General features: G+C 38.9%; 1 protein-coding gene across 2 annotated transcripts; it reads right to left on the reverse strand.

Annotated features, from left to right (window-relative positions):
- Nucleotides 1–370: 370 nt before the first annotated feature.
- LOC111333721 (uncharacterized) lies at nucleotides 371–18,340 on the reverse strand. Of its 2 annotated transcripts, XM_088751422.1 has the most exons (9): nucleotides 18,201–18,340; nucleotides 17,971–18,030; nucleotides 12,460–12,521; nucleotides 10,779–10,845; nucleotides 9,303–9,370; nucleotides 8,283–8,343; nucleotides 7,448–7,508; nucleotides 1,857–6,775; nucleotides 371–1,561 (listed from the first exon to the last, which is right to left on the reverse strand). In XM_088751422.1, exons 8-9 carry the CDS (start codon nucleotides 6,707–6,709, stop codon nucleotides 1,546–1,548), a joined length of 4,869 nt encoding a protein of 1,622 aa, XP_088607548.1. In that variant the 5' UTR covers nucleotides 6,710–6,775; nucleotides 7,448–7,508; nucleotides 8,283–8,343; nucleotides 9,303–9,370; nucleotides 10,779–10,845; nucleotides 12,460–12,521; nucleotides 17,971–18,030; nucleotides 18,201–18,340; the 3' UTR covers nucleotides 371–1,545. The 2 variants fall into 2 exon arrangements, with proteins under 2 accessions (XP_088607548.1, XP_022795085.2); XM_022939350.2 differs by lacking the exon at nucleotides 10,779–10,845.
- Nucleotides 18,341–18,976: the final 636 nt, after the last annotated feature.

Raw genomic sequence — 18,976 nt, forward strand, 5'->3', positions numbered from 1 at the left:
TAAAGAAAATGATCCCCAATTAAAGCTCCTGATTGTTAAATAAATTCTCCTTATCAGCCCTATAGAAAATGTATAGAAAACAGTATGGAGAATATGCATACTAATGTGAGGGTGTCAACGTTAACCTAACTCCTGCATCAGAAAATCAGAAAGGGAGAAACATTGAACTACGTCTCGTGCTTTCCCCTCACTTCCTTCGCGCTCTAGCCGCTTCCTGTAAGTTTTACAACAGAACAGAGCACGTTCAGAGCCTATCTCTTCGTTAATTGGAACCCTCAATCTTAGTGCATACATTCCGGGGAATCACAAATGATCGAAAAACAATTGTAAGGCTGCCTACGGATACCAAAGAAGTACACACAGGGTTCAATCAAGGAGAAGCTGTAATTTTTATTCCTGAAAAAATTAAGAAGTCTATCGACAAATTACTCGTACGCCACATCATAGCATATAGTTTCATCATAAATTTGCTGCAATTTTGTTAGATAAAAGCTTCTACGACGTACAGCCAACCGGTGAAAGCATATATTCATCCCTCGGCCGAATGTGAGAGCAAAAGCGTTTTGCACATGCGTTTGACTAAAATGAAACCTAAGATAACCAAACTAATAAAGCATATGCCGTTTTATTATAAAAACAAGCTTTCAACATACATGTATATGCACTTATTAAATTGAAATCGTTTCTGTTCTTGCAGCAGTAAAAGGAGCCATAGAGAAACCTGGAATGTGGTTAGAAACTGAAGAAGTATACACACAATAAGATTTTAATTTAAAAAACTGAAATTCTCTCTTGAAATTTGGAATTCATATTCTACCTTTATCTCTTTATCTCTTTTCATAACACTGAAAAGTATCATCAGTTTCGTTAGATCAAAATATTTCAAAGTTTTAAGGACCTTATTCAATTCTATACATAAACGTCTGAATATTTCAAAGCAAAACTGAGTTTCGCTCCTCAAAAATATGAAGTACTGCATAGCTACATGATAATTCTTAAAATGAGCCCATATCACCAAAGCATTTAAAATTATACATTTTACAATAGAGCGCCAAAGCGCCTAAATAAGGCTCTATTCCTCCAAAATTTGCTCTTAAGTTAAAAACACTATGGTACCTCTTGGCCTTATGGTTGCCGTTTTATTCAATCTCGAGGACACGATACTTCACTACAAAAATGTTAAAGTTGTAATCCTTGAGGTTGCTTTCCTTCAACAATTGAAACAAATATCGAAAACATACCAAAGCATCTTAAGGTAATTAAAACTGAATTTTTCAAGATTTATTATACACAGACTCAAATCCATCATAATATTTCGATAAATTTGAGTACAACCGTTCTCTACATCACAAAAAATCAAACTTCTGTCACGCTGAAAGTTCAAACAACGACAACAATAAAAAAAAAAACAAAAAACAACAACAAAATGTTTTCATCTCCGTTAAAAAAACCTGTCCACACTTTTTCCATAAATTTCTAAAACAACACATCTGAGAAATCTTCCATTTATCCTTAGAATTCTTGAGTGGCTTCCAATCGATTTCTTCAGCGTCTTTGAAGACTGGAAAAATAAGTGAAAACAAATACATCATAATCATGAAACTTACTAGTCCATGTTAGGCAGACACTATCGATGGCTCCGTTGACCAAGGCCTCGCATTGGTTACATTATCAGTGACTAATTCACAAATTTTAAGGCGCGTGTCTGTGTTGCGTTTGGTGACATCAATATGTTTGTCTAATGGCTCCGTGACAATGGCTGTAAACAAATTCCCTTAGAGTATTGTTAATGTCAAAAGTAGTTGATGCGTAAATGTCATTTCTTATACTGTCACATTGCTAAATATTGTTTTTACCTTTTACTCTTCCTGTTGCCTTTTTCCGCGGGAAGATTCACATGTATTATTCTGATACTCGATAAATCATCGTCACAAAGAACGGCAATGAGACGCTTGAGAGGACAAGCTGTAAACAAATCACCAGTGATTTCGCCATCAACCTCCAGAACATTCAGCACGGCACCGGACTTGACATTGAAAATTCGAAATAAAAAACGCCGAAAACTATAGTCAAAGCCGACTACACACAGTTCATCACTTATGAATTTAAAATCCCGCACTCTCTTCATTTCACATAAAGTGTAAGGTTCCTTTAATGAGATCACATCAAAAACATAGAGATAAGATGGGTCGTCCTTGAATGCAGCTTCGATTGATGGACATGAGTCAAACGAAAGGTTTCTTACTATTCGACTCAAGCCAAGGTGTCTGCGAGAAGTGTGCCCATCCACAATGACAAACTGTCCACTGGGGGAGAACTTTGCAGGTACACGTGACATATTAGGGATAAAATCGACAAAGTAACTATCCACAACTTTGGAAAGAGTTACAACTTGCGGTGAATGTGAAGCAACACGAACTGCGCCATCTACAACCTGAACTAAACTATAAGAGGTTGTCAAGAACTGACATTTGGTGTTACATGTGACAAATATCCCGTTGAAAATGTCGATTGTTCCCAATATCTTTCCACTTCCAGTGTCCAGAATCATTACTACATGTGCAGGTCTCTTGTCTCTCTTAGCCTCTTCTCCTTCTGAGGCAGGACTCGTCTGCTTCGTTGTGGGTAGGCGAACCGGGCTTTGAAGACATTCAAGGAACTTAATATCCCACAACTGAAGATTACTATTTACTGTGGGAAATATGCTAAAATCAGCAACCTTCTTCTCTTCTTTATCAATGACGCATGCCACTAATTCCTCTGCTATGTGGAGCAATCGTGTCACCCCTGTTATGTTGTCCCATCTTTGAATACACTTGGACAATTCAATGTTCCAAATTTCAAGACAACCACTCTTGGTCAAAACCACAACACCGTCTCTCACTGGCAGAAGAGTATGGGCTACTGAATGCTTAATTACTTGTGCTGCCTTAAGATTCTCGCTTTTAATGTCGCTTGCCAAAATTCCTAGCATACTTTCATCATTCACCGCATAAATAGTATTACCGTTTAACGAGAATACGATACTTCTGAAAGCAGTGTTTGAAGAGGTTTGCTGGTCGGTCGTTTCATTCGGATTTCTTAGCATTGAAACTGAAGGTAGGAGAGGTGAACTCGTCAACACAGATTGTTCGTTTAAGACAAATCTCCATTGCAGTATACTAGAGGGGCCTAACATGGGTTGGAAGGAAAACTGATCCCCCAACAAAAACCCAGCTTCGGTACGGGATTCCAGATCCCATGAATGAAATTTGACAGGAGCTGGGATACAAGAAACATCTAATGAATATGTGTGATTATGACCCCTTCTTAAAATGAAATGATGAAGTACGTGATCTCGCCAATCATCATAGGATACATGCATACCAAAAAGGCTTCGTTGATCAGGTGAAAACTTTAACATTCCACATGGTTTGGAGGGTGTTGCTTCCGCCAGAGTGTCAAAATCGTTCTTCCTGTCTATTACACATATTGAGCCCGTTGAAAGGGAAAGAGCAATCATATTTCCATCTGGAGACCACGCAAAAGATAGAACTTTTTCCTGTCTTCTAAGACGACTTATCTCCTTGCCATCAGTTAGACTCCATACCATGATGCATTTATCATCCTCAGGGCTATCTGTTAGTATCATAGTCTTGTCTCCAGATACTGAACATACTCTGAAGGTGCACTGACTTTCAGGGAAAAGCGATTGTAGGTTTCCACAAAGACTATAGGCTTGTCTGAGTTCGCCTGGTAAGACACAACTGCCATCTGGATGGAAAACAACTGAACGATAAAATGACAAACCACAATCCCAATCGGCGAACGAATCATGTATCGAAAATAGTGCCCTATAAGCCCCATACAGATTTTTAAGATCTTTATTAATCCTCACAGGACGTATCCAATGTTGCTCCCCAGTAAGAAGTGACCACAAATGTATCGTACCCCCGCGACACTCCATCACCAAGTAGTCCCCTTGCGGGGAAACATCGCAACAGAGCACTTGAGACGAAGAGGGAAATTCAGCTTGAAGGTATTCATGTAACTTAGTCTTTGTCAAGTACTCCATATAGGGTAATTCGCAATACTTTGTCTCCAAAAGATTTCTTGCTTCACAAGAAAGTTTAGCTCTGCCTTCATTCAGTACCAGTTGGAAAAAGGCATCCGGGTGCTCTCTCAAGAACCTTCTGTGCTTCCTTAAAATAAACATCAAGTTATTGAGGGAATGTGGAATTTCTTTGCACAAATCATTGAGTTCCTCTTGCTTCAAAACATAAACGACGTCTTCACAGGGTGAGGCGCTGTTTACGCATAGCTTCGCGTACACAATCTCTAGGTCGACCACGTACTTTTTTATGATTTCCTCAAAGGAACGTGAATGCCCTTCGTCTTTCATCTCTACCATATGCTGTACACCAAACTGCAAGGCATACCTTTTAGTGTCTGCAAACTGGCCTTTGTCGACAGCTTTATTTTTGACTTTGTTAAGCTCTATGGTGCATAGTTCGCACATAATGCGATGGCCTTCCTTTACGTCCACGATAAAGTCGTGCTCCCCATAGCAGGACTTGCTTGTTAACCAATCCTTGACAGACTTGTGAAAGAAATGAATACAGTCTCCTCGAATGGGAAGCAGAGCTGAAATGCATGATTGTGCCTTCTTCACCTTTCGATGTTCAGTTATCGAATATTCTCCCGCAAGCATTACTTTAGTCGCAAAAGTTAATAATAATGGTTCCTTTGCAGCCACTAGCGCACTAAGGAATAAAAGAAACTGCTCCTCGGCCACGTTCAGTTCTTTACAGAGCTCTTTTTCCAAACGTTGAAAGTACTTTTGGTAAACAGAAGAAACTCCAGTCGGCAAGATACTATCCACCTCCGATGTAGTGAGAAATGAGGCATTATCTATGATAAAATGAATAAGTAAATGAGCATACAAAATAAGCCCTTCGGACTTTTTCACCAATTCAGTTATGAAGCAGTTTTCTTGCTGAGGTGGAATAAGATGGCTGAGCTGCTTTCTGAATAACAACTTAATGTCCATCAGGTTCTCTTCATCACTTGGCTCTAAGGCTATGGGACTAAAACTCTTGAGGCTTTCTGCGATGTTTACTTCTGGTCGAGCTGTTACAAGAAACCGAATCCAACAAGGAAGTTTCTTGAAGTGATTGGATATAACATCAAGCAGCTCATTCCGTCCCCGGTATTCACTTTCATCCAGTCCATCCACAATGATGAGAATGTTTCTTCCAGGATCTTTTAGTTCCTTTAGTGGTCCCTCAAACAAAAATTCAAAGAGTTCCCTGACTTCCATATCATTTGGTTCTACACCAAGGTTTCTGGAGAGAACGTCCGCCAGATTATCCCTGTATTCTAACAAGGATTCGGAAAGTTGGTGAGCAAGAGACTGAAGCATTACTTTTGGATTCCTCTGACGTGCGTTATCGTGCCGACAAAAGTGGCTACCTGACAGTCGTCCCACTTTCATCATTCTTTTGCAAACAACTGCCGAGATCACTGACTTTCCCATCCCTGCATTTCCGCTAATCACCATAACACGGTTTTGGGAGGTCCTATCATCCAGCCATTCCTCCACTTTTGTAAATATTGACGCACGAGTACCCTCTAGATACCGTTCTACGTGATATTCTACATCTTTTTTCGGGTCAATTTTGGCGAGTTTCTTGAAGCTTTCATATTCTTTTCCTTTTCTGCTCTGTTCTTCCAGGTTGGAAGAGATATGCTTCGGGACTTCCTCTTCTTGACTGCCTGAGCTTCTTCCTTTGCTTAATTCTCCAACAGCTAGCTTAACTTCCTGTAGACCTGTTTGCAAACTTTCAAAACGCTCTTCTTGGCTTTTAGCCAAGCCCTCGATGGTGCTGTGTATTTTCGTCTGAGTCTGATGCACTTCTCCTACCACTGATGCGCTGTCTTGAAGCGTTTTGTGATCTTCTAGTTGGGTTTGACGTAACTCTTCAATTATGCACCGTGTAGTGTTCTGAGATTGATGCACTTCCCCAAGCATTGCATTACTCTCTTGAATCGTTTTGTAATCTTCTAGTTGAGTATCACGTACTTCTTCAATGATATGCCGCGTTGTGTTCTGAGATCTAAGCAGGTCCGCCAAATGAGATATGATGTCTTCTTCACTTTTAGCCCATTCAAGTAAAACGTCAAGATAATCTTTCGCGCTGCACTTTTCATCCTTCAGTCTATCGATTTCGGTTTGATCTAACCCAAGAGCTACAAGAACAGCACTAATTTCGCGCCACAGAGAGGAGAAAGTGGGCGTGTCAATGCCAGTGCTAGAAACGTGACCGTACAACTCATTGCGGAAGACCTTCACGCGAGCGAGATTTGCCTCAATAGAGGTGTCACTTGGGGGTGGCTCCATATGCCACCCTGTGAGAGGAGGGGATAGTCCGCAAATGTTGGTGAGAAGAAGAAATAGGAGAGTGATATCAAACGTGTTAGAGTCTGGTGCTGCTCCGCCAGGAGGGAATAGTTTATTCCACTGAGCTGCACGTAGGACCTTTTTCTTAAGGAGAGCATTCAGGGTCGAAGACTGGGCGGTTAGACCAGCAGACAGCCTTACCGGAGGGTAAAAGCCATCAAAAACTTTCCTCAACACTATTGTTCCACCATCGATAAGAAGTCTGCTCAACTTGGAACCATTTGTCTTCTCTGGAGAACTGGCTAAGGGCGACGGTGAGGCAGCTGCCATTTTGTTCCAGAGTACTACGGACTAACCTGTAAAGGTACTCGTGTGGCAAAAGAGATGATTCTATCTCTTTTGTGGACCATGAAAAAAAAAAAACAAAAAAAAACAAAACAAAACAAGAAGAATGATTCAACTGTAAGAAATTTCAAGACAATATAAAAATGTCACCGTTGAAGGAGACTTTCGTTTTGAATACACCGTTCAAATATATACCGTAATCATCTCAACAAGTTCTCATACTGCTTATCATTGAAAATCATTTTCAATAATTGTAACGATTGCTCATAAGTCTATACTAACACTTCATGCTCAATGACCCATTTATGCAAGCGCTTATTCTAGTTTCTCCTGCCACTCCTGAGTATCACTACGCTACCACATAGTGCGATATGGGGGCCCAGCTCCTAGTCGCGAAAATTTGCCCTTTCGATTTATTTGAGAATCAGAATGAAGCAATGGCAACTAGGTTTCCTCTCTCTCCAAAAGTTACGTATTAGTAACAATTGGTTATGAATTATTCGTTGAACTGTGAGCACAGTGTGACATATGACCGTAAAACGACTGTGGTCGAGTTGCCACAGTGACCTCATTGCAGCAGAACCAATAACAGTTGCGGCCTCTACTATGTTGTCTTCTCCAAATAGTATCCACCTTGCCTCTGGTTCTTTATCTTATGCTTAGGGGATGATGGTATTGGTGATAAAACGATTCCAAGTATACTCTTCAAAGTTAGCCTCTTACCACTGTTTAGCTGAGAGGCAATGTCAATTTTCCCCCTGGGTCCATGGCTGTCTCCTTGCACCTTCACAAAGCACAAAACAGTATCAGAATAATGTGCGTGACTTAATAATACTAGAGATGCACACACTCTGGTCGAAGATTGCGTTATATCTTTCTATGATCAACTAGCGCGAGGTGATTGCAGCAAGGGCGCTCAGTTTAAGAGTGGATGCCTCGCTTTTTGTCAATTTTTCGAAGAATTGATGACAGCGACGGAAGAATATTAAATTGCGAAGAGCACAAAAGATGTTATTGAGTTTGGCAGAACATTTTTCAAGAAAAGATAGGAAGCTTTTGCTGATTTGATTGAGAATAAACGATAAAAACTGGCATCTAAAGTAATTTCTCCTATAGTATCACCCTTATATATCAAATGTAAAAGTCATGAGGACTGGATTGTTATTAAACAAATTCTCCTTGTCATTACCATAGGAAATGTAAAAGAAAAAAATGTAAAAGAATGTAAAAGAAAAGAACAGCATGAAGAATATGCATACTGATGTTAGGGTGTAATGGGTTAATGGCACTATTATGGCAGGTCTGAGTGTTTTCTCACCCAGCAAAAAGACTTTCCAATCATAAGCATAGATCTACATTTTAAGCCCTACTTGCGATTCCCAATGGAATAATCTATGTCAATAAAAAGACAAATTTAGTCTATATTAAAGCAATCACAAGTTTTTTCATGATTATGTTGCTGTTGTCCTCAGAGCATCTTTATTGCTATCATGATCATGACAACATAATCACCAAGTTGTGAAAAGTCTCATGTTAAAGTTGTGAAAAGTCTCATTACCTTCTGACAACTTCAACTGGCTTTTGATTACAAAAAGGCTAGACATGATTGTTTGGCTTTTCTGAAAAAAAAAAAATCATCTCAATTACCCTTCTAGCATATTTGTACATATGAAAAGATACTTGGCCTACTGAGTACACTTGAGTTTGTTCAATATGATGATACAGCTACTACATACCCTTTAGCATGTCTCAAAATGGCATATGGCAAATTGCACGATGCAAGACCTCATGAGATTGACCTCATCGAGTTTGGATGAAAGCTCCATGAAGTGTAGGCATTTAGGACTCTTGAATTCAGATGCATTTCATTTTGACAACAAAATTATTTCACAAATATGTTTAGAGCAGATAGGAAAGAATTTCATTACTTTAAAAATAAGGTTCATCATTTTTCAACTGCATTGGCTGAGCCATGCAGCATATCTGAACCTCTTATACCAGTCCCTCCTTGGGATGCCCTAAAGCCCAGAAAAGCAGTAATCACGACCTTTTAAGGTCTTTAAAAAGAATAAGTCTGCATTGGTAGGTAATTAGTAATTAAGTCTGCATTCAGAGCCAAGTGGCCTGTCCAGTAACAGCCTATCCAGGGTTCTGTCACATAAAGCAAATGAGCGTATTACTACCCTTCCCCCTCCATCACAAGGTTACCCCCCCTCTCACATTTCATCAGGCTTCCAGACAGTTCACCTGTACCTATTTACATTTCACGGTGGAGAGGGGCAGGGTGAGAGTGTTTTGCTCATTAGAACACAAAACAAAGACCCAACCAGGTCTTGAACCCAGACCTCAACTCAGGCTCCAGTGCACTGACAGAAAGGTTACCCACTCTTTTAGTTTGAGTCCTATTAATCATCGGAGGAACTTTTTTACTGTAAGTGACATCAAGAACACTAAATTTTATACTGCAAACTACTATTCTGTTTAGTGGGGAATTCCAAAATGAAACTAAATTTATGCAAAACTCACAACCTGTTCAAACCATGTGACTCAGATGCAACAGCAAAATACACATCCATACCTGCAGTTATGCATGGTGTCTCATTCATACTCCTTTGAAGAAATTCTTTGTCTTTCTTTTTTTAGAATCTGCACAGATTAAAGTGCTCATTAGTAGAGCTCATACTAGCTGCAGGCCTTCAGTAATTTGTCAAAAAAAGACAACGTGACATAGGGAACCAACAGTAAATCTTAGGGAAGTTTTATACTCAGTGCATGCAACAAATAATTTTAAGACAAAGTGCATTTCTGAAATGTTAAAGAAATGCAGGAGGACAAACACCCCAGCAGCTCTTTCCAACCTTCATTCATTCATTGCTGACTTCAGCAATTGAGGTAAATTAGAAAACACTCATTTGAAAATTGAGTTTGCAGGCTTTGAAATTTATTTGATAATTAATTTGCATAAACATTAGGTAACCATAATGATTTCAAGTGCAATTTGGAATAAATTATAAAAAATAAATTCTCCAAAGGCTAACCAATGAGGGTGTTGGGTGATTACAATTTGTTGTCTTTCAAGAAATAGGCTAGTACTTTTTTATCCCAAACTACTCAAGGAAAAATCATGTCATTACCTATTTATTGTACACATGTGAAATTTTGACTCTGCTTTCATTAAAGCCAGGTTAATGGTTAACTGATGAGGCTCTTTGCCCTTGTGTTGTGTCCCAAGGGGTTTTCTTTTTAGAAATTGCTTCAAGATTATTTTCTTTTGCACTCTTTCTCAGGTAGAATTTGAGTAATAGCAATAACCAGTACACAAAGGTTCTACATCAAACTCCAATTTGATCTTTGTTTTTTTGTGTGAACTGTCACACTGCATGTACATCAACTCTAAAAGAATTTTCTTCAGAGCTACAGGTTAATTCTTACATTTTGATACTTTTATCAAGGCTGTTTTTGGAAGCTCAAGACTTTCCAACTTTTGGCCAGTTGTTTGTACTTTGTTAATTGCACTTCTGTTCTGCACGCTGAAATTTTTGCTTATTATTAAAATTTCAACCTTGTGAGAGGAGAAGACACAATTTCAAGTATTTTATGTGCAGGGGTTTCATTATGTTTTCTGCAGGAGGGCAAATGGTTTTCACAGGCAGGCAAAAGTCTTTGAACTAAACTTCTTTATAAGATAAACTTTCCTCCTTAGGCTAATGGTCAAATCAGGTGGGCAAAGCCGTCCTCACAACCGGTCAATTTGCCCAGTGCCTGGCCCTTAATGAAACTCCTGTATGTGTGAAGACATATTAGCCCTTCACAGAAAAACAAGTTTTAAGGGGAACACAAAATTAAAGCTTACATGTCATGGCATGCCATGCTAACTGTGTCGCAAATTTGCAGATTTGTGCATAATTTATTTAGTAACCAAAACAGAGGCAGACATGGTAACTTTTGTTGGGCTTTGTTGGAAGCAGTGCTGCAGTATATGACATACTCTGCACCTCAGCATGACATGCTGTGTGACATGAGCACTAAAAGGCTCACATGCACTAAGACACACCTCTATGCATGAAAAGTCCACTTGCGCCTAATTGGACCAGACTTCTGAATAACAACTTGAATTTTACCTATACACAACAAAACATTGTATGAAAGCTTTGTGACCATATTAAAAGAACAAACCTCTCTCAATAAAAACAGACAAGATTTTTATGGAATTCATAAGAAAGTAAAGACAAAAAGGTCATCAAACAGGTCATCAAATCAATTAAAACTCAGTGCCAATCTGAACCTGAACTAGGACAGATTTCTTTTGGTGCAAGTTTTCGAAGCAATAGGTTGTGAACATTTGAAGAGGACAGTCAGAATAGTCAGATTTTCTCTGCTTCAGTCACACAACTTCAAATACAAAACATTCCGCAATCTTACAAAAAAATATATGAAGTCGATCAGTCAATAACGGGAATATTCAAAGGATATGATTTGAATTTGGTCAAAAAAAGACTCTCTTAAACTTAACCTTGACAAAGATCAGGCTGATGAAGGAGACAGTGACCTTTCTGACTACAGCAATGATAATACACTGGACGACAAGAAGGACATCTCTGATTTTGAATTTTCAGTTTTCATACCTTTGAAAATCTTTTTTTTGCATTCTTGGGCATGCAAACATTGATAAACAAGCAGCAACATTTGTGATGACTAAATTGTCTTAAAAACACTCAGAATTTCACTCCAATTTCTTTCGCTTCGGTGTTAATTGTTTACCAATTGAAAGTAATGGACAAAAATATTAATTAGGGCTTGTAAGTAATGACCCAATATCAACCTGTCCCAAGGAAGTTTATAAGAATTTATTAGCAGACTGCACAGAGATTTTTATATGAGACCTTGGGAGTAAAAGGGTTTAGATTAGTCCATACCTGTAAAATGATATATCAGGGCCCAATACTAGCTTTTCAACTAATTAGCCAAGTGGCTTAAGTGACAACTTAGATGTTACAACAATTTCAGTTTGTTTATTAGCCAAACCGGTGAGTGGAAATTGAAAACCACAAACCAAAACTGAATTTCTACTAGGCTGCAGCTAGTGGGCTTAACTGCTAGTATAGTGTCAAGCCCTGTGTATAAACTAAAGGTAATCCTTAAAAAAGTCAAATCATACATCGAAATACAATTATATAGTACCTAGGTGTTCCACTCTAAGGTGATTGTGTATTGTTTATGTGCATATTTCAATATTAACCCTCAAAGGGAAGGGGTCCTAGGTATGTGCGGGGCATTTGACCTTTACTGTCTCCCCTACCCTGGGGTGTTTATGTGTTTTTTATGAATAGCAAATAAGGATCATTTTCCAAGGTGAGGAATTTATATTTGCTTAGACTTGAAACAAAAATGGTACATTTGTTCAGATACACTGCACCCCTCACTGCATGAAATGACAAGAATTGACAATTTATTATTCAACAGAACAACTCCCATGTTTTAAAGCAATACTATTTGCCTAGACTGGCTGATTTGATTTGAATTTTCTCACTTTTTTGACCCCTGTAGTGGAGATCTTGCCAACAAATTATTCTGAAAAGCCAAATTCCTCACATACATGTATCATGCATATAAATTATGCACAGGCCCTCCCTCCCCTCCCCCCACAATAGGTGTATCAATCATTAAAATTTTGTCTGAACATGACTCTCACTGCATATTCTCAAGATATTACTGGAACAGTTTATTTTACTTACCAGATTATAAAATCAATTTGTTAAATTACATCTTGATCTGAAATTTTGAAACCTATCTGGACCTAAACAAATAAAAACAACCATCAGAAAAGACCACAATTGAAAAAACACAACTTAAAATTGATGAACATGAAAGCTGTTAACAAGCAGATGTGATCATAATGCCCAGGTATACAGTCCCAGTAAAAAAAGGAATAAACATTCTAGAACATGCATCACCTGAGCAGGGTTAAAGACAAATTTCAAATCATTAATTCAATACAATCCTGACAGTTGATTAAGCTGATTTGTTCCTTGCAATTTTTAACAAAATCTCAGGGTTTTTGCTGAGTATAACTTGATTCTTCTTTATCTTTCATTGCATCTTGTATTAATCATTGCTGTTTATAGTTGAGCTTAGCAGCATCAAATCAGCAGTTATTTAGTAGAATACCCTTCTATTTTGGTGACATTGAAGGGAAGAGGAAACCCTTGTAGCAACTTCTTTTTTATTTCAAATGCAAAATTGCTTCACAAAGACAAATGCCTGAGCTAAGTACAAACAGGCAAAGTAAGTAATGTTTTGTTGTAATATTTCACTTGCCTAATAATTCAGCCATATTGGTGAGTTAAAAAGTCTGAGTATTTTTATATCATAGGTTTTTATAATACCCCATGTCTATAAGTAACAAAATAATGTAATTCTGCTAAACCACAAAACAGAACATATAGCTATGTTTGGGACATATTATCATTGCAAGACTTAGGTTAAAGGTAGGTACAGTCTATTTACGAGCCAAGTGACCCATCAGGCCGGTGCTTAACTCCAGTTTCTTTAGCATGAAGCGAATAGGAGTATTTCTACTCCCCCCTGGATGGGATGCTAATCCATCACAGGGTTACCCCCAGCATTAGATTTGCCGTTACCCATTTAAACACCTGGGTGAAGAGAGGCACACTGTGTGAGTACAGTGTCTTGCCTATGAACACAACACAACTTTCCCAGCCAGGGCTCAAACCTGGACCACTTGATCCAAAGTCGAGCGCATCAACCATGAGGCTACCGCCCCTCCATTTACAAGCCTTAGCTAATTAATAATTAATACTTTCAAAAATACACAACTATTATATGATAAATTATATATATATAAGCTAATAACTTATAGAATAAAACTCAAATTTAACAAATGGTAAACACCACAGCGTATACTATTGAGTTATGGATGCATGCGGGAGGTTGCTAAGCATGAAAAAAGCATAAGAGTCGCTCGAGGCAATAGCCGAAAGCGACTCTAGCTTCTTGAGTGCTTAGCAAACCTCCCAAGTGCATCCATGACTCAATAGTGTACGCTGTGGTGTTTACCGTTTGTTTTATAACATAACATTGATACATCGTAGCTAAAGAGTTCCCTTTTATTTAACAAATCTTACGTGACCAGAAAAAACAAGTGCACGCGGAAAAATAGTCTTTGCATTTGCTCATGTCAGCAGCGTACACCCATGGGCAAATGGGGGACGCTAAATTGACCAATCAGAGCGCGCGCTTTACTTTGGTTATGTTATAAATAATTATATTAAACACAAACAAAAGGCTGTCTGGAGGAAAACATAAACAGATGCTAAAGCCAGCAAACAAGGTACTCGGAGGAAAGGGAAGAAAGAAAAATAGCTTCTAAGAATACAAATGCATTTTATATTAATTTTATGTGTTAACCAGCTGAGCTGTGATTACAGAGCAACTGATCTAAATGACTAAGTAATAACTGAGGTAACTAGCATGACCTCACTGTACTTTTCAGTACTTACAATAGGGAACTTGAATAGCAAGATAAAGCAGCTGATGTTAAATTGCTAGTACCTAGTAGGCTTGCTTGATTACAATTATGATGTAAAACTGTCTTGGTACTAATTCACTTTGTTTGTTAATGTTTAAAAGCATATTCCTCAGTAATGTGTGATATCGACATTTCTCAAAAATTCTGATGCTAATCAACTGGATAACCATCATAATCCTACCAGAAAAATTTCACTGTTGCTATTGTATCTGAAGCTAAACTAAGTCTTCTCACAAAATAATCGACATGACTTATTTTTTAGGGAGTTTTCACATAGGGATAACATCTTAACTTCCTTTTCTAGAAGCATCTGTTTCCCTTTCCTTTTCAGTGTATATATAGTCTGCTTCTGGAATAAATAAAGTATGTATGTATATATGCATGCATACATACATACTTTGCATACAGACATACATACATGCACACATACATGCATACATATATGCCTACATATATGCCTAGGATATATGCCTACATATAGGATATATGCCTAGGATATATGCCTACATATATGCCTAGGACAATCGATCACAACACACAAATTCAGGAGAATCAAGTTTAATCGGAAGAAATACCGGAAAGAGTTCCATATAACCCCATACAAAAATGACCTCTCGCGGAAAGACGTACACTAACGGCTTTCCGTTTACAAGCCGTTTGTCAGCCGTTTAGAAAAAATTTGCATCCGTCTGAACGGCTTCGGTCATCCGTTCGTCGAAATCATCAGCCCGTTCGAACGGCTTGTTCACCCGTTCGTCGGAAACATCAGCCCGTTCGAACGGCCTGCTCATCCGTTCGTGAAAAACATCAGCCCGTTCGAACGGCTTGGTCATCCGTTCGTGAAAAACATCAGCCCGTTCGAACGGCTTGGTCATCCGTTTGTGACAAACATCGGTTCTGTCCTCGTGTACCAGTTCACAAGGGAATTACCATTGTTCTTTCTTTGTTTAGGAGTTATCGGTTAGCTATTGTGTATTGTTTGGTCTTTTGTATTGGCTCTTGTGAACCGGTACACCAGGACAGAACCCAAACATCAGCCCGTTCGAACGGCTTGGTCATCCAGTACTGTTGTCGAAAACAAGACATACGAACGGCTTGGTCATCCGTTCATTGAAAAACACCAGTCCGTTCGAACGACTTGGACTATTTTCCGTCGAACGACATGTAACATCGGTTGGGAAGGTTCATACTAGTAACGCCACCCGTTTACTGAGAATAAATTCTTACGTTCGAGCGGCATCAGTCATCTGTCACGTGCTAATGTTTACAAGATTTGTCCAACTTCATTCGCTCGAATTTTGCCTTTAAACACCGCGCGTACACAAGCAATAACATGTTTCCTAATCGATAAACACTAACTTTCCGTATACGCTTTTCAGTGGGTATGTGAAGTTTTATTGTCTTGCCGTTCTCACATGGGAGCGTGTCTTTGACCAAAGATTTAAGTAGGTCACAAGTCATGAATTAAAATATCAATAGAATTTTCTATCACCTAACTTTCAATTGTTTCTGAGCGGTACTATTGACAAGCGAAAGAGTCGATGGCAGGAAAGATTTCGTTTGTAGTATCAATTAACACACAAACAGCAAAAGTCTAAGTGTTCATCAGACATCTTTTGAAATGCATTGTTTACATACATTTGTCTTCGGTGTTGACTTTTTGTCAAATAACGAACAATCTCGCGTCGACGGCGAAAAAGCCTTTTTCTTTTACACTCGACTCAAGGTCTCATAGAAAGACATACATACATACAGTAACATACATACAATACTGACGAATACTGTTTAAGGAGAATGCAGGGTATACGGAAAGTTAGTGTTTATCCGAATGACATTAGATTTTGTTAGACATTTAAGAATAAACACTAGCGAGAAAAACACACAACGTTTCGATGACTCCATGTCATCATTCTCAAGTGAGAAGAGAATAAAAATGAATAGTTAATTATACCGTACGAAGGTGGCAAACGTAAAAAGTTTAAAATATTTAAAATATTTAAATAAATAATTGCGCGTGTTAAGTTCATAAATGTAAACTATTAAATAAATAGTTTCGCGCGTATGGAATCCGATTGTTTGTTCAAAGAGGGCTTCATCTTCTTTATGAAAAGCATTTCATGAACTAAACAGTCCAGTTTCCCGGTGCACTTTTTAAGTACGTTGAAATGCTTGGTCAGGTCGCCGATGGTTTGTAGGCCGTGGTCGTTCTTTCGATGTTTGCCGATGGCCGAATTAACTATTCATTTTTATTCTCTTCTCACTTGAGAATGATGACATGGAGTCATCGAAACGTTGTGTGTTTTTCTCGCTAGTGTTTATTCTTAGGGCCTGATTACATGAGCCGAGCTGGCCCGGTTAGCCGGGCTGATTTCTTTTGTTTTCACGCTTTGGCGAACACCAAAACAAAAGAAATCAGCCCGGCTAACAGGGCCAGCCCGGCTCATGTAATCAGGCCCTTTTAGTGTTTATCGATTGGGAAAAATGTTCGCGCGGTGTTTAAACGCAAAATTCGAGCGAATGAAGTTGGACAAATCTTGTAAACGTTAGCACGTGACAGATGACTGACGCCGCTCGAACGCAAGAATTTATTTTCAGTAAACGGGTGGCGTTACTGGTATGAACCTTCCAGACCGATGTTACAAGTCGTTCGACGGAAAATAATCCAAGTCGTTCGAACGGACTGATGTTTTTCAACGAAAGGATGACCAAGCCGTTCGAATGTCTTTTGTTTTCGACAAACGGATGATCAAGCCGTTCGAACGGGCTGATGTTTTACACGAACATGAAGTTGCCAAATAAATTATTTGGCAACATGCAAAGCTGCTACAAAAAAGTTACAGTCACGTTTGTACGCAATAAAGCGGCAATAAACACTCGACACGGCAAAGATATAATTATGACGAGAATTTGACCTTCATGGGTTATTCGAGTTTTTTTAAAGACGCTGAACTTAGTCTCTGTTTAACAAGCTTGAATAATTAGTCAGGCAATTTTATAGCATCAAAGCAGTTGACTTTCCGTTCGAAGCAACAAAATCTGAATTGGACCGTATCTGCCCATTCGTTAGGATTGATAACCCAACAGTTCGGCCTTTATGGCAATTGTTTTTCACGAGCCGTTCGAAATTAATCGGAAACCCGTTCATCTGTTTATGTCAACCCGTGCCAAAATTTTCGCAAGCCGTTGAGTCGTTCGAGTGACCCGTTCGATAATTTTGACATGGCGTTCGGTCGTTAGGGTAACCCGCTCTATAATTTTCACAAGCCGTTCGGTCGTTTGCGTGACCCGTTCGAAAATTTTGACAAGCCGTTCAGTAGTTTATGTAACCCGTTCGAAAATTTACACAAGCCGTTCGGAATATTTGATAACCCGTTAAGCCGTTCGATAGCATCCGTTCGAACGGGTGAGTTCCCCCGTTTGTTACCCGTTCGGTGGCCGTGCGTTTCACCCGTTTAACGGAAAGTCGTTAGTGTACGTTTTTGCATGAGAGTTTTACTGTCATTATTCCATTTCATAAAGATTAAATTAAAGGTTTCTTTCCAACACTCTATGCATAATTAATGTAGGGGGTTATATTATAAGGAATTCTTGCCGAAATACCTACTATGTTAAATCAAAACCCTTGGGAAGAAATCATGAAGTCTTCTAGAGGTACAATTACTCGAAACCACATCACTGTACTTATATCGTAACTCACCATTAATATACAGCAATTCTATGAAATAACAACCTTTTCTGAAAATCCACGGCTTGACACCTGTGAGATTAGAAGCAATATTTGAAATTGATGAAGGTTTAAACATGAGAAGGCGAAATTGAAAATCGATGAATGTGCAAAGCGGAAGTGATGAAGACTATTCGGCCCTCAAACACCCTTATTGCACTTCCAAATTGACGATAAATGACAAATAGTTGGTTTAAACGAACCTGGCTATGGAGTCATCTGCATTTCAAAGCGAAAACTCGACAAAGAATCACTTTCCACAGACGACGAACAATGCGAACGACAACCTGTAATGGTTCAAAGTAAAACCACCTCTCGGCTTTTCCCTATCCCAAAGGCCTCAGCGAGTAAAATATCGAAACATTAGAATGGACTGGACTTCTGAGTGGATCATGAAGATTTAGTAAATAAACCCCATCGGGCGGCTGGTATGTGGGCTGATAATGTCCGCGGCCGAGAGACTAACCGAAAAATGATTATTTGGCCGAGAAGCGAAGCTTCGAGGGCAAACATAAAATTTTGAGGACAGTCACTCAGCCAAGGACCGACATACCAGCAAGCCGGAACGGGGTTTATTGATTTTATAACCCTTCCATTAATTTTCACATCGCAATTAAACTGCGCGCAAACACAGTAAAAAGGCCAGTGGTGATCTGATGGCGAATGCGCTTGATTGACGCAAGCAGGCAAAAATAAAAAAAACCACTTTGGTTTCCTTCCATGTAAAGAGAAGAACGGAAAAGTTGGAACTCTTGTGTTGACTATGTTTCTTTTTCACGGAAAAATCGGAGGACAAATATCGACACGGACGGGGGTTATTGCGTGATAACTTTCCTGTGATTTTGCACCACGTGACGTAAAGTAACCAGTAAAATCGCGCCAAAATTAGTGGGTGGGTTATAATTCTTGGTATCAAAGTCGTTCGTTCGCCGACATTTATATCTTTACTAGAACAATGAAGTGATGTAAATGCCCAGGA

This window comes from Stylophora pistillata, chromosome 2 (assembly GCF_964205215.1).
Source record: "Stylophora pistillata chromosome 2, jaStyPist1.2, whole genome shotgun sequence".
NCBI classification, from domain to species: Eukaryota; Metazoa; Cnidaria; class Anthozoa; order Scleractinia; family Pocilloporidae; genus Stylophora; species Stylophora pistillata.

Bases quoted from the DNA above. Each gene is read 5' to 3' on its own strand.
- LOC111333721 (XM_022939350.2), bottom strand. From the start codon at position 6,709: ATGGCAGCTGCCTCACCGTCGCCCTTAGCCAGTTCTCCAGAGAAGACA.